The 18,530-nt window shown below is 41.5% G+C and overlaps 1 protein-coding gene across 2 annotated transcripts in view; it reads left to right on the forward strand.

Moving 5' to 3' along the window:
* The window catches only part of ENTPD7 (ectonucleoside triphosphate diphosphohydrolase 7), a 55,004-nt gene that overhangs the window by 5,483 nt on the left and 30,991 nt on the right, over nt 1-18,530 (forward strand). For both annotated transcript variants that reach the window (XM_066240134.1, XM_066240135.1), the window contains exons 4-5: nt 15,074-15,279; nt 15,527-15,677. In XM_066240134.1, the coding sequence (XP_066096231.1) occupies nt 15,074-15,279; nt 15,527-15,677 (357 nt within the window). The remainder of the gene's footprint in view (nt 1-15,073; nt 15,280-15,526; nt 15,678-18,530) is intronic.

Raw genomic sequence — 18,530 nt, forward strand, 5'->3', positions numbered from 1 at the left:
TGAATTATTTGATATAGTTTCAATGACTTATCTATTGCATAGAAGATCTACATTTCTTTATAAGAGTGATTGATTTTGGTATTTTTTTTAGCTTAGCTTCTGATTAGACTACAAAATGAAATGATGACATGTTATGTTCATCTTCATCGTGATTTTCTCTCTAATACTCAGATGTATATCAGTTAGAAGGCTTTGGCCTGCAAGTAACAGTCAAACTGGCTTAAATAATAAGAAAGTTTATTGGCTCATATCACTCAAAGCCTAGAGGTCGCAGGACCACAAGTTCAACATTGGCTGGCAGGGTGGGAGTTTTTGTCTCAGTTGTCCAGTAGCAATAAGGGCTGCACGTATCCTCATTCCTGTCCTATAGGAGAGAAATAAGCCTTCCGTGCTCTCCTGTAAGAATGAAGACCCTTCTCAGACACCTCTAGTAGCCCTCTTCTTGAATCTTTTTTGGTTAGAATTGGGACACACGCCTACTCTCCTTAGTATTTCTGGGTTGTTCTGTCTCCATAATTTCCCATTTCTTGTTCAGTTTGGTCATTCATCCATTCATTCAATAAATGTTTATTGAGCAGCCACTATGCGCTGGGTGATAATGGGCATGAAGCCATGGAGACTTTGATACCTTTTCTCAAGAAGTTTATGTTTTCAGCCTTTACTCCTTTAGTAGTACTGTTACATTTTTTACTCTTGCTTTCTAGAAGAGGAAACAGTTGTTTATATGATTACAGTTGTCAATAACTGGCCTTAAGAAGCTTGTTAGCTTTAGAGAACCAAATCTATAATTTGAGTTTCCTTAATGCTTATTGGGATTTTTTTTTTTCTTTCTTATTGGGATATTTTTGATAGACCTGAGCATAGTGTCCCCCTGGAAGACAGCGTGATCTGCTTATGGAATTCTGTGCAGGTCAGTATGGCTAGAGTGAAGATTGTTAGGGAGTCAGTAGTGAGCTCTGCAAGTGGAGAACTAGACCAAGCTAGGCCTATTAAGCCATTTTAAGGGATTTAGATATTATTCTATGGGCAGAGGGGAAGGCTTTCTAAACGCTTTGCAGAAGATATGATCTGAAATGCTTTTTAATGAAAACTTATTTTGGTGGCATTATAAAGAATGAATCAGAGAGGAATAAAAGTAGAAGGGAGATGAATTGGAATACCCCAGTAGAGAGATGACAGTGGCCTGAACTTGTTTGGCAACCGTGACAATGGAGAGCAGTAAATGCATTTGAGGGATACATGGGAAGTAGAGTGATCTAATAGTTCTTGTCTGCTACTATACCCCAAGTGGCCAATAAATACTTGTTGAGTTGAATTAATTGAAACATTTTAGCTGCAGGGTTAAGGAACACTCAGACTGTGCCGATGTGGTGACCTTACCAAAGTCTTGACACCCTATAATGTCTGGCTGAGCAGCTAGCAGCTGTGTAGCATAAAGCTTCTTGTTTTTTAATAAAAAGTTATGTGTATATTGCCACAAATTACCCTATTTGAGTAGTTAAACTACTTATGGCAGCTCCCATGAGTCACTTAGGAAGCAAACTTTTGTTGAGACTTTGCTGTGTGTGTGACATTGCTAAGACACTGAGGTACAAATATAAATAAAATGTGGCCCCTGAACTCATTGAGTTCATAATCTTGTTAGGGAAGCAGACACGAAGGAATAATTATTTCCCAGTGAGAAAATAATTTATGTATAGCTGTATGGAATCAGGAATAGAGAATCAATCTGTATACTTTCAAGAATCAGGAACAAAGTTAAGAATCGGAAATTAATCACAAAAGGCCCATGAGTAACCAAATTTGTTATCACTAAGTTCCTGTACTAAAAACTCTTGTACTTTACTGATAAGATAGGATCTTATAGAGAGCCTGTTTGCTTTTATTTTACATAGTTTTAATTAGCTGGGTTCTCTGTTGTCTCAGAACGCAGCAGATGACAAATTAGAATGGTGGTAGTGGGAGTGGGTGGTGGTTATGAGATGTAGGCTCTGATAATAACAATACTATCCAACATCTTTAAAAATAATCTATTGCTTTTATTAAGAGGAAGGGTTGGAGTGGGGCGGAGGAGAAAGACATCAGTCTGTTGTTCCACTTATTTATGCATTCATTGGTTGATTTTGTATGTGCCCTGACCAAGGATTGAACCCCACAACCTTGGCATATTAGGATGACACTAACCAACTGAGCTATCCGGTTAAGGCTATTCTTGAATTTTCTGTTCTCTAGTTCTTTTTTCTGCCATACAGATATACACTGAAGATAATAGGCAGTATTGTCTCCATTTAAAAATTTCCTTCCAGAGTTTCTTTTTTTGTGGCAGCAGCTACTGCTTAATTGCCGGTGACCATTAGCTGATGATAAAATCATTAAGCAAATAATTAGGAATTGATGGCAACATCTATCACTTTAGTTCACCAGCTTATAAAAAATTTTAAGATAATGCTTGTGTTTGTGATTTTTTTTATTATATACATATAATATAGTCATATTTTTTCTATTTAAATTGTTCCTAATTTACACAATGAATTGTATCAGTATTTTGTGATGTTCCACAAAGAGTGTACAGCAGGTCCTTGAATAACATTGTTCCGTTCAATGTTGATGAGAAAAAAAAAATTGATTCTGGTCTGGGGCCACTGTCTGTGTGAAATTTGCACATCCTCTCCAGGTCTGTGTGGGTTTTCTCCGAGTACTCTGATTTCCTCCCACAACCCAGAGGTTTGTACATGAGGTGAACTGGCGTGTCTCAGTAGTCCCAGTGTGAGCGTGGGTGGGTGTGAGTGTACCCTCAGTGGGTACACGGGCATCTCGGTCATGTGGGTTTCTGTCTTGTGTCCTGAACTGCAGGATGGACTCTCTCTACCTGGGACCTTGAACTGGAGTCAGTGGGCTAAAAAATAATTCTTTTCTTGTTTTTATTCATCTTTCTTAAATGTTATGTATAGCTCACATTTATTTTGGTGTTTAATATTAGAAGTGTTTGGGGTTTTTACTTAGAAGTTGCTTATGTTTTGATGACCGGAAATATGCAATAGGAATTTAACTCTTGTTTATATCAATTAGCCTATGGTACAGTTGGTTGTGTTATAAGTAGTTTTGCTTAAAGTTACAGTTTCCAAGTACCTACTGATGACGTTATGTAGGACCTACTATACTCTGTTGCCAGGCACACTGACTTATAGGTGTCTTCACAGGAGCAAGTCTGGAAACCCTTGATCAGAAAAATATGCCCATAAGAACACTGAATTCATAATGTTGTCTTGATAAATGAGGCATTGCTTTCGTTAGAAATTATAATCTCTCTTAAACACTGTAACTTTGTATGTTAATATGTATGAAAGTAGCTAATGTTTAATAAAATCTTTATCTTTGTATTGAAAAAATTATTTCAGTTCGAAGTTTTTTCAGCCATTCATGGAACTTAGCATATCACTTTTGAGATGATAGTGTCCCACAACTATGGGACACTATGTGTGGGTTTTTCCCATCCGTAGTTTCAAAACTGAAAGTTTTTTGTTGTTGTTTTTTTAAGTGAGAGAGAGAAAGAAGAGTCAGGAAGGGAGAGAGATGAGAAGCATCAGCTCATTGTTGCAGTGCTTTAGTTCATTGATTGCTTCTTATACATGCCTTGACCAGGGGATTCATGACAAGCCAATCAATGACCCCTTGCTCAAGCCAGAGACCTGGAATTTCAAGCCACTGACTTTGGGCTCAAGTCAGCGATGGTGGGTTCGTGTCGATGATCCCATGCTGAAGCTGTCGACCCGCGCTCAAGCTGGTGAGCATGCGCTCAGTCTGGATGAGCCTGCACCCAAGCGAGTGACCTTGTGGTTTCGAACCTGGAAACTCAGTGTCCCAGGTCAAAGCTCTATCCACTATGCCATCACCAGTCAGGCCATTTATTTTTCTTATGAATATATACCCACATTGCTTCTGAAAGGAGAAAGCAGGAGGTTTGCATTAGAACTAAAATTTAGGGAAAGGTAAACTTAGAGTGATGGGATGTCAGTAAGAATAGAATCCAAACTGTTTTGTTTTTTTTTGTTTTTTTTTTTTTTTCTTTTTCATTTTTCTGAAGCTGGAAACAGGGAGAGACAGTCAGACAGACTCCCGCATGCGCCCGACCGGGATCCACCCGGCACGCCCACCAGGGGCGACGCTCTGCCCACCAGGGGGCAATGCTCTGCCCATCCTGGGCGTCGCCATGTTGCGACCAGAGCCACTCTAGCGCCTGGGGCAGAGGCCACAGAGCCATCCCCAGCGCCCGGGCCATCTTTGCTCCAATGGAGCCTTGGCTGCGGGAGGGGAAGAGAGAGACAGAGAGGAAAGCGCGGTGGAGGGGTGGAGAAGCAAATGGGCGCTTCTCCTGTGTGCCCTGGCCGGGAATCGAACCCGGGTCCTCCGCACGCTAGGCCGACGCTCTACCGCTGAGCCAACCGGCCAGGGCTGTTTTGTTTTAATAGTTATTATTATTTTAGAGTAGTTTTAGGTTCACAGCTAAATTGAGCAGAAAGTACAGAGATTTCCATTATAGCCCCTGAGCACCCCTCACCCCTATGCATAGCCAAGCTGTTTTTAAGAATAATTTTGGTTACATGTGTGTTTTCATTAACTTTTCACTTGGAGTGTGCCATATATTATAAGACATGCTCCAACAACTTCTTTAGACTGAATACATATTTTACATTCATTTATTCACTCATCTATTTACTTATTTACCAATTAATACTGAATTAATATTGAATTTATTCAGTGGTATCCAGTAGAATAGCCACACAAGGGGTTATTTTAAATAAAAAAATGAAATAAAATTAGTTCCTCACTGCACTAGTCACATTTCAAGTGCTCACTGGCCACATGTAGACCAGTACTGGCCTTCCTTAGCAGTTTCAATTTTGTTTAAAGCAAGTCAAAAAGAGGCATTGTTTTTGGTTAGAAAAAAAATTATTAACTTTAGGATATGCAGATAAGTGTTCTTATATACCATAGAACATTTCAGAGATTTTTTTTTTCATTTCAGAGATTTTTACTCGTGAAATTGAAGGCATTTATTCACATTTATTTATTTATTCTCTTATTTGTCCTTAGTAGTATTTATAAGCAGAGCTTTAATTTGTAAATGTTCCTGATTGCTCTGATTAATCTTGTTAGGAGATAGAGTAACCTTACAAGATACTTTTCTGGGCGTGTATTACTAACATCAGTCATGCACAGCTACTTTGGATTTAATGTCATTATAATTGGTCTGAGCCTTGAATGAAGTTGAAGAATATGTGACTTTCTTTTTTATTTTTGGGTGAGAGGAGGGTGAAATAGTGAGGCAGACTCCAGCATGTGCCCTAACCAGGATCTACCTGGTAACCCCATCTGGGGCTGATGCTCAAGTACCAAGCTATTTTAAGCACCTAAGGCTGATACACTCCAAGGGCACTATCCTCAGTGACCCAAGACCCCTCTCAAACCAGCTGAGCTACTGTCTGCTGTAGTGGAAGAGAGAGAGAAAGGTGAAAGGGTGTGTGTGTGGGGGGAGAAGCAGATGGTCGCTTCTCCTGTGTGTTCTGACTGGGAATTGAACCTAGGATGTTTGCACGCTGGGCTACCGGCCAGGACCAAATATGTGACTTTCAGCAAAGACCTGGTAGCCCCATGCTGATGAGAGGTACTTTAATTGACCTTTGACACATTACTGAGTTCTGTTTGAACTCTAGAAGTAGTATAATGAGATTTGATTTTGTGAGGTAGATAATGGTTCAGTCAGTTACCGCACTGCTCTAATGCTGTGAATGTTTTCAGGATAATGGCAGTGAAAAGCCAGTGTCTTTCAGTTCTACCTTGGGGGAATATATATGTGGGTAACTTGCTTATCATCGACTCAGCAGTGACCAGATGGGAAATAATGTTTCTTAAATAAGCAGAGAGACAATGTGTATGTGAGGGGGAGGGAGATAAGTGTGTGATGGTGAATCAGATCTCTCCTGGGAAGGTGGAGATGAGGGATGCCAAGGCTCTCGGAACTTTTCTCTTGGGCTTTAGTTCCTCTTTAGGATTACCTTAGTGCAGCATCAGCAAAGCAGGAGGGTCCATTAATGCAAGTAATTGACCATGGTGGCTAAGGCCAGGACTGCAAATCATGAATGAAAACATCCAAGAAGGACCAGTGATCCGTCTATGTTAGGAGCTTAGCCAGAGGAAAACCTTCAGGTGGCTGAAAAGTGTAAGAAATTTGATTAGGTCAACAAGATGTCAAGAGATCCAGAAAGAGGCGATATTATTACTTCGCAGAGGAGAAAATTATTCTTCAGTTACTCATTTGTATGCAAAATGAGAAAAATGGAGATGTTCTGCCTGTAGCATTGATCAGAGACTCAAGCGGGAAGTGTAACCTAAATGCCTGTGGTCCTACCTTTCTCCTTTGCGTTCTCATGTCAGCTGATATTTTTCTGCCAGTGTATAACGGGAGACTTCTAAGGCGAGAAAAAGAAAGTTGAGCTGCACCCAAGTTAGAGCTATAAAGTTATTTATTAACAGGAACCAAAGAGGGTGACAGGATTCTTTGGAAAACCATTGAAAGTCTCTAGGAAGACCAGTAGATTTTGACTATAGCAATACAAACATTTAGAGGAGTAAGTAACAAACCAACAGTTCCATATTGCGAGCTCTAGGACCAGACTAATCACATATCAGAGAAATGTGAGGAACACTGTTACAGTATCAAGGCAGTGCATTAAGGTACCTACTCTTGAGAAATAGCCTAAATCAGGGGTCCCCAAACTTTTTACACAGGGGGCCAGTTCACTGTCCCTCAGACTGTTGGAGGGCCGGACTATAAAAAAAAACTGTGGACAAATCCCTATGCACACTGCACATATCTTATTTTAAAGTAAAAAAACAAAACGGGAACAAATACAATATTTAAAATAAAGAACAAGTAAATTTAAATCAACAAACTGACCAGTATTTCAGTGGGAACTAGGCTCCTCTCACTGACCACCAATGAAAGAGGTGCCCCTTCCAGAAGTGTGGCGGGGCCCGGATAAATGGCCTCAGGGGGCCGCATGTGGCCTGCGGGGGGCCGTAGTTTGGGGACCCCTGGCCTAAATGGAGAGGTAAAGCAAACGTATATGAAAGTAGTGTTCGGGTTCATACGGAAATATAAGTAAAGTACTCAAACAGTGAATAATGATACTGCATGTTTTGCGACAGAAGGATGTGACCTTTTCAGATCATTGTGACTATTAAAGAGTCAGCATTGTGGAGTGGAGGCTTCTTGAGGACTGGGCAGTCATGTCAAAGAAGAGAAAGGAGAATGAACAGGTAGAGAAGCAGATGAATGTTAAGAAAGAAAAAAAGGTCACATTAGAGCATGGGTTCTCAAAGTGTTTACTGACTCTTTGGAGTCTTTGAGACCCTTACAGTGGATCTGTGAGGCCAAAACTATTTTTATAATAATACTAAGATATTTGCTCTTTTTAAAAAATCGTGTTAACTTGACTAGGTGGTGGCGCAGTGGATAGAGCATTGACTTGGGACGCTGAGGACCCAGGTTCAAAATCCTAAGGTTCCCGGCTTGAGCACAGGCTCTAGTGAGCACAGGCTTGAGTGTGTGGTCACCGCCTTTAGTGCAGGACCATAAACATGACCCCATGCTTGCTGGCTTGAGCCCTAGGTCACTGGCTTGAGTAAGGGGTCACTGGCTCGGCTGGAGTACCCCCTACCCTATTAAGGCGTGTATGAAAAACAATGAACTAAAAGTGCCACAACCATGAGTTGATGCTTCTCATCTCTTTCCCTTCTTGTCTGTCTCTGTCTCTGTTTTTCTCTCTCTTTCTCTCAAAAACAACAAAAAAACTGTGTTAAAAAACAAAATTTACTGTCTTAACCATTTTAAATGTCCAGTTCAGTAGTGTTAAGTGTATTCACAATGTTATATAATCAATATCCAGAAGTTTTTTTTATCTTGCCAATCTGAAACTTTCTTTTTAAGACTTTATTCATTTTAGAGAGGAGAGAGAGGAGGATAGAGAGGAGGGGGGAGGAGCAGGAAGCATTAATTCCCATATGTGCCTTGACTGGGCAAGCCCACGGTTTCAAACTGGTGACCTCAGTGTTCCAGGTTGACACTTTATCCACTTTGCCACCATTGGCCAGACTCAATCTGAAACTTTATACCCACTAAACAACTCCCCTTTCCCTCCAAGACCCTGGTAACCATTATTCTGTTTTCTGTTTCTACAAATTTGACTACATAATTCATATAAGTGGAATCATACAGTATTTGTCTTTGTGACTGGCTTATTTCCCTTAGCATAGTTTGCAATGCTCAACCATGTTGTAGTATGTGACAGGATTTTTTAAGCCCTAATAATGTTGCCTTGTATGTAGACACCACATTTTGTTTATTCATCTGTAATGGACATTTTAGTTGCTTCTACCTTTTGGCTATTGTGATGTTACTTGTTGACCTTTTCACTAGTTGACATTTACATGGATGATGCTAGAGCAATGGTGGGTGTTGGGGGAAAGCCCCAAAAGTCCAAATTCAGGATCAGTTCCAAAGAACTGACACATAGCCTTTTTTTTCTTTTTTGTACACATACATGCACGAGAGAGACAGACAGGAAGGGTGAGAGATGAGAAGCATCAGTTCGTAGTTGTGGCACCTAAGTTGTTCATCGATTGCTTTCTCATATGCGCCTTGATGGGAGGGTGCCTCCAGCCAAGCCAGTGACCCCTTTGCTCAAGCCAGTGATCTGGGGCTTCAAGACAGTGACCTTTGGGCTCAAGACAGCAATCGTGGGTGGGGTCATGTCTATGATGAGCCTGCACTCAAGATGGAGACCTTGGGGTTTTGAACCTGACTTTTCAGAGTCCCAGATCATCAGTGCTTTATCTGCTGCACCACCACCTGGTCAGGTCTGACACATAGCCTTATCCAAATTCATAGGAACTTAAATAGGGGAACATACATACACACGGGCACAGCAGCTGCTCTCTCCAGTGGTGGCCAGCTGGGTAAAATCCACCCCCCCCCCAGAAGGGTCTCCTTCATATAGGGGGTTAATAGCAAAGCCATATGGTGGGTAGTCAGGAAGATCATCAGAAAGAACAATGCATTTCTAAGTTGAAAGGTAACAGCAGGCAATTGTTATACTCTATACATTCATCAGCCTCCCTCCTGGACATGACGATTGTCTTCAGGCAGTGGCATTCTTGCTTTAGAGCAACCAGCACAGTGTGAAGTTGTAGAGAGTCACAGAAAGCACTCACTGAGAGTGCAGCACTACCCACACGCCGGTGCTGAAGCCATATTGCATCTCTATAATGAGTTCTCCTACAGTGGATAAAACTACTGGTGCCTTAAATCAAGACAGAGATACCAAATTGTACTAGTAGTTATTGTAGTATTCATTGTCACACAGTTACATTGGGGAAAAATATCCAGTTAAGAATATCAATATTGGCCCTGGCCAGTTGGTGCAGTGGTAGAGAGTCGGCCTAGCATTTGGATGTCCTGAGTTTGATTCCCAGTCAGGGCACACCGGAGAAGCGCCCATCTGTTTCTTCACCCCTCCCCCTATTACTTCTCTCTCTCTCTTTCTCTCTCTCTCTCTCTCCCTTCTCCTCCTGCAGCCTTGGCTCAATTGGAGCGAGTTGGCCTCAGGTTCTGAGGATGGCTTCACGGCCTCCGCCTTAGGCACTAAGAAGAGCTCGGTTGTTGAGCAATGGAGGAACGCCTCAGATGGGCAGAGCATTGCCCCGCGCACCAGTGGGCTTGTCAGGTGGATCTTGCCCAGGGTGCATGTGGGGAGTCTGTCTCTGCCTCCCCTCCTCTCACTGAATAATAATAAAAAAAGAATATCAGTATTCTGTATAACAAAATGGGAAATATACATTAAGCATTTCTGTTGCATATTGAAATCATCTCAAGGAAAAGCACTTAGGCAGTTGTTGAGTTATGAGCTAAACCTTGGAATACTGTTTTTACTTGAAAGAATGATGGCCAGAAAAAACTGTAGTTTTCAGACTTGGGTATTTCATAGACATTTGCTTTAAAATTCTTTTAAATTTATTTTTTATTGGTTTTAGAAAAGAAGGGAGAGAGGGAGAGAGAGAGAGAGAGAAACATCAATTTTGTTTTCCACTTATTTATGCATTCATTGGGGTTGATTCTTGTATGTGCCCTGATCTGGGATCAAACCTGCAAACTTGGTGTATTGGGATGATACTCTAACCTATTGAGCTCTCCAGTCAGGACTCATAGACGTTTTCTTGAAAATGAATGAAATAAAAGCCTGTCACTTTAAGGAAAACAACTGTCAGTATTTATTGCCAATGATAAGATTTGAGCTTTCAAGTTAAAATCAGAAGTTTGAAGAATTCGCACTGCCACTGAGTTTACTAGCTTTCCAATACTTAACAGACTTTTTGATAAAGTTGGTAGTGATGTTAGTGAATGTTTTTTTAATACCGTAGAATGATATGTGTGAATATTAGGAAGATTTGCATAGCTCAGTGAACCAGTATTTTCCAATATATGATGTTACAAAATTATTAATGGATAAAAGCCATTGGAAGTGCAAGAGAACCAATGGATTTTAATGTTACAGAATATAAAAAGTTCCAAGATAGAGTTTTAGATTCCACATTGCAGCTAACCTTTGAAGAAAGTACACTTGAGTGTTAGTATTGTATCAAAGAAGAATATCCACAATGATCTGAAACGACTGCTGAAATGCTCTTTCCTTTCCCAACATGTGTATGTGAAGCTTGATTTTCTTCATATAATTCAATATATCACAACAGATTGGAGTACTGAAGCAAATATGAGAATCTAGATGTCTTCTATTAATCAAGATACTAAAGAGATTTGCAGAACTATAAACAACACCACATTTTTGCTTTAGAAAAGTTATCTTTCATAAAATATATTAAGATGTAATAAATTTATTATCGTTATATCTAAATAATAAATATTTTTAAATTTCCTGTTTTATTTTCTAATATAATAAATATAGATAGATGTAATTGATGTACACAAATGCTTTTTGGGGTTCAGTAAGTTTTAAGAAAATAAAGGGGTCATAGGCTCCAAAAGTTTGAGAACTAGTGAACTAAAGAAAGGTTATTCATTAAGCAGTGGGAGATGGGATCCAGAACGTGTCTGCGAGAAGTCAGAGGGTGGTTTTCAGCGAAGAGAAGCGGAGAAAGCTCTGTGAAGAACTGACATACAAAGGTGCCTGTGATGGGAAATGAAAAATCACTTTGGGCTGGAGATGGATTATCTTGCCTGTTTCCTTTCTATCTGTGGTATCTTTGAAGTCAGTATTTGCAAGAGTTCTGTAATGAACCCGGAACTCCGCCCAGCTTTCTTGTCCTGGGAGTGAGCTATTCCAAGTTGACTGGTGGATTGTGAGTCCATCCCAGCCCAGTAATTTGACTAGCCTGGGAAAGAATGTGGTGAAATGGAATCTTTAGGACTATAAACTTTCCGTTGTGTAACAGATTTTTACCACCTGTTTCATTTCCCATAACTTGCTTTCACATCAAATCCAGAAAAAAGTTCTACCTGACTCCTATACTATGCAATAATTTACAGCATTGTATTGAAGCTCAAATAAGTCTCTTCTCTTAAAAAATAACATTTTGCATTGTATAATTGGAAAGATACTCAGGTCTACTTTTTTATGTTTAGAACAGTTTCTGCATGTTCTTCTTTTTAACAAGTTTGCTTTTCTGTCCAAAGGAACTTTGTTGTCGGTATAGCAATGTGAAGTCACCAGTAAGCACAGGCTAGATTGTTCTGAGGGGCATGGCCTGTGGCTTAGTGTTCTGACTAGAGGTGGGTTTACTATGAAGCTAATGATACTTACACTTTTATGAAACTAATGATACCTCATTTTAAGCCCCTCACTTGCGTGGACCCCTTTTATATTTGTGATGTTGAATCTTTTTTAAAAAAGACCCCCCCCCCCCGATTGTATTAGCTTCGGGCTTTACAAACCTAGTCCTAAGAAGTTGAGGAGTTCTGTGTAAGGGGCTTGGTGATCTAGGAGTTAGCTCTAAAGACAGATTGGATGAGTAGGACATATTTTGTAAGGAAGGGAGTTGAGCTGTAATTTTTTTTCTTTTATAAATTTTTCTTTTTTCTTTTTTATTTATTCATTTTAGAGTGGAGAGGGAGAGACACAGAGAGAGAGAGAGAGAGAGAGAGAGAGAGAGAGAGAGAGAGGAGAGACAGAGAGAGAGAAGTGGGGGAGGAGCTGGAAGCATCAACTCCCATATGTGCCTGACCAGGCAAGCCCAGGGTTTCGAACCAGCGACCTCAGCATTTCCCGGTCGACACTTTATCCACTATGTCACCACAGGTCAGGCCAATTTATTTATTTTTTTTACAGAGACAGAGAGAGAGTCAGAGAGAGGGATAGATAGGGACAGACAGGAACGGAGAGAGATGAGAAGCATCAATCATTAGTTTTTTGTTGTGACATCTTAGTCGTTCATTGATTGCTTTCTCATATGTGCCTTGACGGTGGGGTTACAGCAGACCAAGTAAGTAACCCCTTGCTCGAGCCAGCAACCTTGGGTCCAAGCTGGTGAGCTGTGCTCAAGCTAGATGAGCCCACGCTTAAGCTGGCGACCTCGGGGTCTCGAACCTAGGTCCTCCGCATCCCAGTCCAATGCTCTATCCACTGCGCCACTGCCTGGTCAGGCAGAGCTGTAATACTTGAATAACTCCACAGCATTGCTTTCAGGGAATTGATGCATTATTAACTCAATAATACTCAAATTTAAAAGGATTTATTTATTTTTTTTAAAAGACTTTATTTATTCATTTTAGACAGGAGAGAGAGAGAGAGAGAGAGAGGAGAGGAGCAGGAAGCATCAACTCCCATATGTGTGTGAGAGAGAGAGAGAGGGAGAGAGGGAAGAGGAGCAGGAAGCATCAACTCCCATATGTGCGAGAGAGAGAGAGAGAGAGAGAGAGGGAGAGAGAGAGAGAGAGAGAGAGAGAGGGAGAGAGGGAGAGAGGAGCAGGAAGCATCAACTCCCATATGTGCCTTGACCAGGCAAGCCCAGGGTTTTTGAATCGGCGACCTCAGCATTCCAGGTCTACGCTTTATCCACTGCGCCACCACAGGTCAGGCTAAAAGGATTTAGAAGACAAAAATTTTAGTGTGTCTACCAGGTAGTGTATATTCTTAGCACCAAGAAAAACTCTCTTTTTCTGAATAATAAGCTAAAAGGCATTCTCACAGGACCCCTCTCAAGTGAAACCTTTGGGCTCAGAGGGAACTTTAATATTATTTAAAGTCTCAGGGCTCAGCCTGACCAGGCGATGGCGCAGTGGATAGAGCGTCGGACTGGGATGTAGAAGACCCAGGTTCGAGACCTCTCATCTGGCACAGGCTCATCTGGTTTGAGCAGAGCTCACCAGCTTGGACCCAAGGTTGCTGGCTTGAGCAAGGGGTTACTCGGTCTGCTGAAAGCAATCAACAACTAAGGTGTCGCAACAAAGAACTAATGATTGATGCTTCTCATCTCTCTGTTCCTGTCTGTCTGTCCCTATCTATCCCTCTCTCTTGACTCTCTCTCTCTCTGTCTCTGTTAAAAAAAAAAAAAGTCTCAGAGCTCAGAAGTATTTACCAACTCTTCACCTCTTCTTTCTGGATTTTTTCAGCCCCGTCTACTTTTTGCTCCCCGCTCTTATCATGCGGTAAGAGCTGCAGGGCCGCACACACTGTGCTGACTGCTGGGCTCTGTGTGTCTGAGGGCAGAGGCTCCACCTGCCCTGTTTCACAGCGGAGGGAACAGTCTGAGAGAAGTTAGGGAATTTCCTGAGGTCCCACAGTGTAGACAATGCTAAGAGCTGGGGCTCAAACCTTGGTGTCGCTGGTAACATCTTTTACTTGTTTCATCTTCCTGCTATCAGTCAGGTGTCTTAGAATGAGAATCAAAAGAAAATCTCAACACAGAGTACTGTCTTGGGCCTAGAAACTTCTATTTTTCACAGTGTATTATTTTATTTATAGTGTTACACAGTGTATTGTGGTAAGTACAAAGGCATTGTTTTATTTTTCTTCTTTATACCATATACTACATACTTTATGAATATTTTTTATAGCTAGAAAACTTTTAAAAGATTGTAGAAAAGAATAATAATTTTTATGAAATATACTTTTATTAATGCAGTTTTAGCAATTTAAAATGCAAAGCAAAAAAAAATCCCATAGAAAATAATGTCATTCCATAGTGTGTGTATGTGTGTGTGTGTGTGTATTTTTTTTTTTTTTTGAGACAGTGACAGAGAGAGGGACAGATAGAGACAGACAGACAGGAAGGGAAAAAAATGAGAAGCATCAATTCGTTGTAGCATCTTAGTTGTTCATTGATTGCTACCTCATATGTGCCTTGACTGGGAGGCTCCAGCAAATCTAGTGACCCCTTGCTGAAGCTAGCAACCTTGGGCTCAAGCCAGCGACCTTTGGGCTCTAGCCAGCAACCATGGGGTCATGTCTATGATTCTGCACTCAAGCTGGCAACCTCAGGGTTTCGAACCTGGGTCCTCTGCATCCCAGTTTAATGTTCTATCCACTGTGCCACTGCCTGGTCAGGCTCCATAGTATATTTTATGTTTATATACTGAAAGGATAAATAGATAGATAGAAAAGAAGTTATTAGGATTATTTTAGTTATTTAGTGTATACGGCAAACCACCCCAGAAGTTAGTGGCTTATAACAAGAAAAACTAGTTATTTACTGAGGCCTAGAAACTTGTTAATGCTTGGTAAAAGGTTTGTTACCTCAGTCAGTTTCAGAGCTGCCCCCAGATATGGAGGAGTCTATTAGTTCTCTAACTTTATTGACCTCTAGGCAAAAGACCAGCAGTTGTCTCGTAGGCATCAGTACATATGGTCAATATTGTTTCATTGTTTTGTTAGGACCCATCAGTCTCATGTGCCTGGCACATATAGACAGTTAATGAAGAATTATGAACAATGAATGAAATGGTGGTGCCTTCTTTGGACCTGACTTCTTCACATTGAGTTCTCTTTTTTGCCTGGCTTAGGTATTTGGCTCGAGTAGGGGAACTTGAAGCTACCAACACTGAAGACCCAAATCTAAATTATGGACTTGTTGTGGACTGCGGCAGCAGCGGTTCCCGGATTTTTGTTTATTTTTGGCCAAGACATAATGGGAACCCTCATGACTTATTGGACATCAAACAGATGAGAGACCGCAACAGCCAACCAGTGGTTAAAAAAATCAAGCCAGGTACTAACTGGGATACTTTTTGTTATCAATCTCTTCATCTGCTGTAGGCATGAGACAGGAGAGTAGAGAAGGAGGAGAAAGCAAAGCTACCCTTTTTTCTTGAGATTCTTGGACAATGGGAGAGATACCATTCATTGCCTTGCCCCCTCAAATAAATGTTTAGGACCTTAAGCAGAACCCTGTGGGCTATTAGTCTTCTGAGTATATATGATCTGCTTTTTAAAGAAAATACTTTATCTTTACTAAGGAATCTCTGCAATGGCAGACACTCCTGAACATGCCAGCGATTACCTTCGTCCTCTGCTGAGCTTTGCTGCTGCCCACGTGCCTGTGAAGAAACACAAGGAGACCCCCCTTTACATTCTGTGCACAGCGGGCATGAGGCTTCTTCCTGAGAGGTGAGATGCAGGGCCTGAGAAACACAGGAAAACGGGTGGCGAGAGGGTGGGAAGGCTGATTCCATATGTGTCCTCTGTGGTTCCCGGTCTGAAGGTGGGGTGTGAGTATACCGCAGAGTTGAGAGGTGGCACTGAAAGACTCCTTGCTGAAAAATAGAGCCGGTCTTCCTCTCCATCCAATTATTTCACAGTCACTGTTCACACCCTCATTCATTTGCTTCTTTTGGATCCACATCTATCTGAGATGCCTGTAATGATTCTGAGTTTTGATTGAGGGTTTGGAGCAGTGGTGATGGTGTTACATTTGGATCAGAAGGCGCCTAGAGGAGGGGCATAATGTGTTAGTAAGAGGGTCGCCGGAGGGACTGGGTACCTGGGGGCCGGTAGGAGGGCTCTGGTAGAAACGCTGCTGCTCTCTCTGACTGCCTGGCTCCCTGGCGTAGTAGGTGCTACTTGCAAAGCTCAGACTCCATTGCTTTATATCAGTTTTTTCAACCCCAGCCAGTCAAGTCTTTCTCCTCTTGACCTTGGCAGTTTAGCCTGGCGTCTTGCCATATGATTCCTCTTTCCTCACTGGCAGAAGAGGGGGAAGAGGCAGTGGCTGTACTTAGGTTAACCCCCTCTCCTCTGACCGTCTCCCTGACCCCTCCACAGATATGATCATGGGATGGGAGTGAGCTCCCTTAACTTAGAGTCCATCCTTCTGGAAGTTCTTAGTCTCATAGGCATTAGGCCAGAGGTCGTCAAACTTTTTATAAAGACCACCCACTTTTGCAGTGCTGGTCAACCTAGTCCTGCCCACTAGTGGGCGTTCCAGCTTTCATGGTGGGCCAATCGTGGCTCTGTTTGGTTGCTCTGCTACTGCCCACCATAAAAGCTGGAAAGCCCATTAGTGGGTGGTAGGGACCAGGATGACCAGCACTGCAAAAGTGTGCGGGTTTTATAAAAAGTTTGACGATCCCTGCATTAGGCATTTCTTATTAGCTTAAATATTTTTCTTGGTAAATAGCAGTTCCCTTTTCCACAAATTTTATTTTGTGTACTTGGCCAACAACAACAGAACCTCAGCCATGCATGTAGGGCTCCGTGCTGCTTATCCAGACGTGCGGGCAGTCTGACATATGTCAGCACCGCTTCCGTGAACTTCTTTCCTTCTCTTTAGACTGAAGTTACTGGTCTACTGTCCGATTTACTGTTGAGAAGCAGATTATTTTATACAGCCATCTGTCAGCATGAGAGGCCTTCTAGCTCCTTGTTTTCCCATATGTCCTGGTCTTTAAATTTCTTTTTTTTTTTTTAACTTATTTTTAAAACCAAACTAAAATATTATCCCTACCACTTTACATTATTAAAGGAAATCATAAAAGTATAAAAAACAAACCAAAAACAAAAACCCTTATAATCCTACTCTCAAAACTTTTATTTTGTCACATTCCCTTCTTCTCTGTACATCTGTACATAATTTGTACAAGTTGCAATCATAATGCACAATTTAAAATTTATTTTTGACTTAAGTAATATTTACATCGTTCAAAATTTTAGAAACCCAGGGAAGAGGACAGATGACAGAGGTAGTGCCACATCACAAGTCTGTGAGTAGCCTGAGCTCTCACAGTGAAGGAGGGGGCAGGAGGGCCCGCGGAAAAGCTGACTGGGAGGTCAGAAATGAGAGCCAGCCAGCAGGGCGATGGTTTGGCCACGTTCTGTACGTCTGGAGCAGGGGAGGATCGCCTCACCCCCGGCACTGCTCAGCAGCACCTCAGTTTGTCGAAGAAATTCTCTCCGAACAGAGTCCCTGTGGACCTCCACCCCTGTCCTGGGCTTATGAAATCATCGCTACCTCTAAGGCATCTGTAGTTGACATAAGTGTGACCAGCACTGCAGAAACCTGTTTTGTATAAATGGTTTGCTAATTTATTAGCATTTATGAGCAATATTCAGAATTGGATTTAAATTAGCTAGACTATATTTTGAATTTATTGGCACTAGGTTTAATTTCTTTGACAAAAGGCCTGGACTAACAGAATTTGTTTCACTTCCTTTTTATTTTGTAGTGGAAAAACCATTTAAAAAATTACAAAAGTGCTTGATTGGTTATGGCACAGTGGATGCAGGGGTCTCCAAACTTTTTACACAGGGGGCCAGTTCACTGTCCCTCAGACCATTGGAGGGCTGCCAAATACAGTGGTCTTCTCACTGACCACCAATGAAAGAGGTGCCCCTTCTAGAAGTGCAGTGGGGGCTGGATAAATGGCCTCAGGGGGCCGCATTGCGGCCCGCGGGCTGTAGTTTGGGGATGCCTGTCAGAGAGTTGGCCTTAGAAAGCTGAGGTCCCAGGTTTGAAACTCTGAGGTCGCTGGCTTGAGTGCAGGCTCACCAGCTTGAGCGTGGGGTCATTGGCTCAGCTTGAGCACACCCCCCCATCAAGGCACATGTGAGAAGCAATCAATGAACAACTAAAGTGACACAACTACACAACTACGAGTCGTGTCATCTCTCTCCCTTCCTCTCTCTCTCTCTCTCTCTCTCTCTTGCTCAAAAAAAATACAGAGGTGCAATACAAGGTGATATTTAAGGAAATAAACCGCTTTTATTATGGGAAATTTCAAACATATATAAGAGTAGAGAACGATGTAATGAATCCCCATGTACACACCACCCAGCTTCAACAGTTGTCAACATTTTGCCACTAAAAGGTTTTTTTTAATAGAGTATTTTAGAAAATGGAAGTTAGTGTTTTGTTTTATTTTGTTTGTTAACAGAAATTAGGATATCATATGTTGTTTTGTAACCTATTAGAACTCAAAATGTATTGGGCAAACTTTCATGTTAGTAGATGCAGCTATAACTTGA

Source organism: Saccopteryx bilineata, chromosome 7, assembly GCF_036850765.1.
Source record: "Saccopteryx bilineata isolate mSacBil1 chromosome 7, mSacBil1_pri_phased_curated, whole genome shotgun sequence".
Classification (NCBI taxonomy): Eukaryota; Metazoa; Chordata; class Mammalia; order Chiroptera; family Emballonuridae; genus Saccopteryx; species Saccopteryx bilineata.